Here is a 4,441-nt window from a genome sequence, read left to right as displayed (position 1 = left end):
GATAGGAAATAAAATTCTAAACCAAAATATTTTCTGACAATATGTTCAACTACTTCAATTCAAATTTTCGAAGGAACACTAATGAAAAAATGGAAGAACTTGGCATAACAACTTTCACTTGCCCAGTCCACTTTTCGGCAGCACAGCGTCCTATGATGGCAAAGAAAGACTACCTTCGACTTCCTTTCCTTTGCCCAACCGAACACTTATTCACGCCTAAGGATCTCTCCCACTTTTTTTCGCCATTAGGTTCCCTTCATTGGCCTTTATAGATAGATTAGGCTAGGGTCAGCTAATAGCTTGTGATTATATTCTCCACTTCTAGGAGGATTTATCACGTACAAGTTTGAATTTGACCTGGGACTGTTGCGCGAACAATGTTGACTTGGTCTTCCCAGCATTGCCACGGCATCCATGCTGGCAAACTGTCTGTACTTTGCCCTGACAAAACTTCACTCATTTATTTCCTCGTTCCAAAACCTGTTCCTGCCACACCAAGACACAAAAGAACTCCACCAAAAGCGATTAAAAGCACTTAATTCCAACACAGTCCAAGTCCTAATGCAATATTTAAAATGCTAACTAAAATGTCCTAAAATGCAACAAAATGTATTCAAGCAATTGGCTAGGTCTAAAGGCATGAAATATAACTCTTTTCAAGAGTTATCAGTGATCCAGTATCTTGACAAACAATTCTCTTTGAAAGACTTAGGAGAACTTATCTACTTTCTTAATCTTGAAGTAACTCGGAATGTGATTGTGTACATGTGTCTCAAAAGAAATATGCTCGAAAATTATTGGAACAAGCTGAAATGGCCAACGCCAAGCTTGTTGTCGTACCCATGGTGAGTTCTCCCACCTTATCATCTCTTCCTCTTACTGATGGTACCAAGTATCGACAAGTTGTTGGAGGTTTGCAATATTTGTGCTTAACAAGGCCTAATATAGCCTTTTTCGTCAACAAGGTTAGTCAATACATGCACATGCCTCGTGATGTTCATTGGAGTGCTGACAAACAGGTTTTAAGATGCATCTGTGGTACAATTGGTCATGGGCTAGTGTTTTTTATCCTTCAACAGTCTCGTTAATGGGATTTTTTTTATGCTGATTGGGCTAGCTCACTTGATGATCGTAGATCAACTTCTTGCTTTTGTGCGTATCTTGGTGACAATTTGATTGGTTGTTCATCCAAGAAATAGAGAGTGATGTCCCAGTCTACATCAAAAGCTAAGTACAAGAATTTGGCAAATGCAACATCTGAACTTACATGGTTTCACTCATTGCTTGATGAAGTAGGAGTGACTCTTAATGGAATTCCAATTATCTGGTTCCATAATTGCAACACAATTTCATTGATAGTAAATCGTGTGTTGCATGCTTGTGTTAAGCATGTACTTGAAAATGATCAAGTGGTTGATGTTCTTACCAAGCCATTAACCATAGGATTTTTTGCTCAGTTTCATGATAGGTTGAATGTGGTTACATTTGAAGTTTTTTAGCGAGGAAATTCGAGGAGAATATTAGAGGAAGTAACTAGTGTAAGTTGAGCAAAGTTGTTAGGCTCAATTGAATTCTTGTGATTAGTTATGAGTAGTTATCCCTTCTATTGAGAATTCGTAGTTGGCTTGTGAGTTAATTTAGAGTCGATGTTCAACCAATTATTGGAAAATTGAAAAATAAATTCAATTCATTATACACTTAAAAAGATGTAACTAAAAGAGTTAGTTTACTTAATTACTTGATGTTAGTTAATTTAAGATCTCTATTCTATTGAACTAAAAAAAATAGTATTCAATACAATATAAACTTTTGTTTTATTTTTAAAATTCTTACTTAACTAATGAGAGTGAAAAAAAAATTTTGGATTTATTAAAAATGATTGTAACAAATATAAGTTTCATAATTAACAAATATATAATATATAATAACAAGTTAAAATAAAAGTTGAATATATTGATTAATTAAATATTAACTTAACTTTAAATTGAATTTAGTAATAAATAAATAAAAAGTAAGAGATCTAGTATAAGCGGGTGACAAATACTAGTATAATATAATATAAACTTCCTGTACATCACCGGGTACAAAGTTTTATTGGAGAAAAAGAAACATGAACAAATAAAAGGAAACCTTACAAGAGGATATCCTATTTCAAAACTATTCGATTAACATCACTTCCCCTTAGAAAGCCTTTCGAGTAGAAGCATCAAACTCAAACCCTGTGTATATAAGAAATGGAAAAACGTGAAAATGGTATTAGGGGCTATTAATAAAGATTTTTTTAGTTTGGATTGAGCTTAGCTTGAATTTTATTCATTTTATTTAATTTTAATTATAGTATTTTTTTAAGATTGTTGATACATGGTATCAACAAAAGTGGAGGAGGAGAAGGGGTGGTATCGAAGAAAATTAGTTCATCCATTCTAAGATCAAGAGCTAAAAAGAAAGAGGGACTCAAGTAGAAAAGACCAAAAGCTTAGTGTATTAAGGTTTTGTGAGTGGAGAGGAGTCCTCTTACTATGTTGCAGCTTGGGATATTTATAGGATAGTGGTGGTTCCCACTTGAGGAGAGCGTATTAGTTAATAGTGGATGGCTTAATAGAGGGTCGAATTGGGTGGTTAAGGATGGACAGTCCCTCTCGTGGGGGTATGAGGCATATGGATAGTCTGCCACTAAGTCACCATTCAAACGGTAAAAGACATAGGGTTGCTTGTGGGTGCCTCTTTGGTTGGTTCTCATATTGCCACGTGTCTCAATCAGGGTAGGGGTATAACAAAGATAGTGAAAGGGTTACTTTGAGTTGACTCGGAGAAAAATAAAAAATTAAATACTTTTAGGATGTGTTGGTTAGGTGGAAAAGTGAAAGGATGGGAGGAAGGAAAGGAAAAATGGAAAGAAAATAAATTTTGAGTGTGCATTAAAATTAATTCTAATGCATAAAAATCAATCCTTTCAATTTGAAACGATGAGATGAGAGAAAATTAGAGAGATGTGCATGTTACTTAAAAAAACAATCATTTACAAATGTTTTATTTTTTTTCCTTCCATTATTCACCTCTACCAACAATGGATGAAAATGAGAAATAATTTTCTTTCTATTTTTCCATCTCTCTAACTAAGCACACTTATGAAAAGAAAATTTGTGTTTTTCATCCTTCCCCTCTACCAAGCAAAACCTTAAAGTTGGCCACGACCAGATGCGTGAACTTGTACAACAAGTAAAGAGGAGAAGGGTTATTGCTTACTCATTAAATTCAACTTGGATTATACCGGCGTCAGGATCAGCAATGGTAGAGAAAGCATATTTAGAAAGGTTAATAATCCCTTGGCATCGAGCTTTACAGTAGTCAACAACTTTAACCACCGCAGTGTTACCATTCTTGCAAGGATGCGGTGCTTCATTGGCTCCTCCTAAGCATTTAACTCTGTAACTCTTTCCACATGCTCTTCCATTGTTCCACAACGCATCACTAACTCCCGCCACCATATTTCCATAGCTTTGTGTACCATAGCATGCTGAGGCTGTTTAATAAGTCATTTAAAAAATTCACTTGCTTAGTGATTGTTATTCTATCAAACATATTCAATGAGTAGCTGATGGATGATCATGTCTAAAAAAATAATGTTTAAGTAAAAAATAGAAGATATATTGAATAATTTATACTCAAGAGTATAAGGAGGTTCAAAGAAAACAGCCTTCCCCTGATCGGCATGCACAATGGAAGTAAGACACAAGATCATGCATACTGTTAGGGAAACTTTCATCTCAATCCCAATATATCTTCCACCCATCAGTTTAAATCTTATTAATTATAATTTCTTGGAGTTGCTAACACCTCGCCTTTTATAAGTGCGCAAAGCATTACCATTATAAAAGAATTTCATCTATGTAAAAATATCTTAGAGATCTTTTGTACTAAAAGTTAGATTATATTTTGCTTATTTTATTAAAAAATTAATAAATTAGTTCTTATATGTTAGATCAAAAAGAAAATTAGTCCTTCTGTTAAGAAATTCCATCTATTTTTACTATTAAAACTTGTCCACGTTTGTTAGCATGATGTGCATGTGACAAGCCACGTATAATTATTTAGTTATTCCATCAGCCACAATAATTTTTAACCGTACAAATTAATAAAATTTTTAACTAAAATAATAAATTTACTCTTTACATTAATATATAGGGACTAATTTATTCATTTTTTAAATAAAAAAATTAAATACAATTTAAATCCTAATACAAATACTTTCATAATACTTTTACCCAAAAAAAACTATTCATAGTCCCCTTTGGTCAAGAGTCATCGACACTTTATCTAAATTTCTTGCTTTCCTGACACGGTTAGGCTTCACATGAAATTTCCACCTCATTTCCATTTAGACTTGGAAAATGATGTTTTCAAGGTGTTGTAATTTCTCCACAGCTTATTTATTATCAAC

General features: G+C 33.5%; 1 protein-coding gene across 1 annotated transcript; it reads right to left on the bottom strand.

Moving 5' to 3' along the window:
* Positions 1–2,034: 2,034 nt before the first annotated feature.
* On the bottom strand, positions 2,035–3,826 carry LOC107918151 (EG45-like domain containing protein). Its single transcript, XM_016847684.2, has 3 exons — positions 3,666–3,826; positions 3,247–3,523; positions 2,035–2,219 (listed from the first exon to the last, which is right to left on the bottom strand). Exons 1-3 carry the CDS (start codon positions 3,712–3,714, stop codon positions 2,213–2,215), a joined length of 333 nt encoding a protein of 110 aa, XP_016703173.2. The 5' UTR covers positions 3,715–3,826; the 3' UTR covers positions 2,035–2,212.
* Between the last annotated feature and the right edge of the window lie 615 nt (positions 3,827–4,441).

This window comes from Gossypium hirsutum, chromosome D08 (genome assembly GCF_007990345.1).
Source record: "Gossypium hirsutum isolate 1008001.06 chromosome D08, Gossypium_hirsutum_v2.1, whole genome shotgun sequence".
Classification (NCBI taxonomy): domain Eukaryota; kingdom Viridiplantae; phylum Streptophyta; class Magnoliopsida; order Malvales; family Malvaceae; genus Gossypium; species Gossypium hirsutum.
This window is presented reverse-complemented; position numbering and strand designations above follow the sequence as displayed.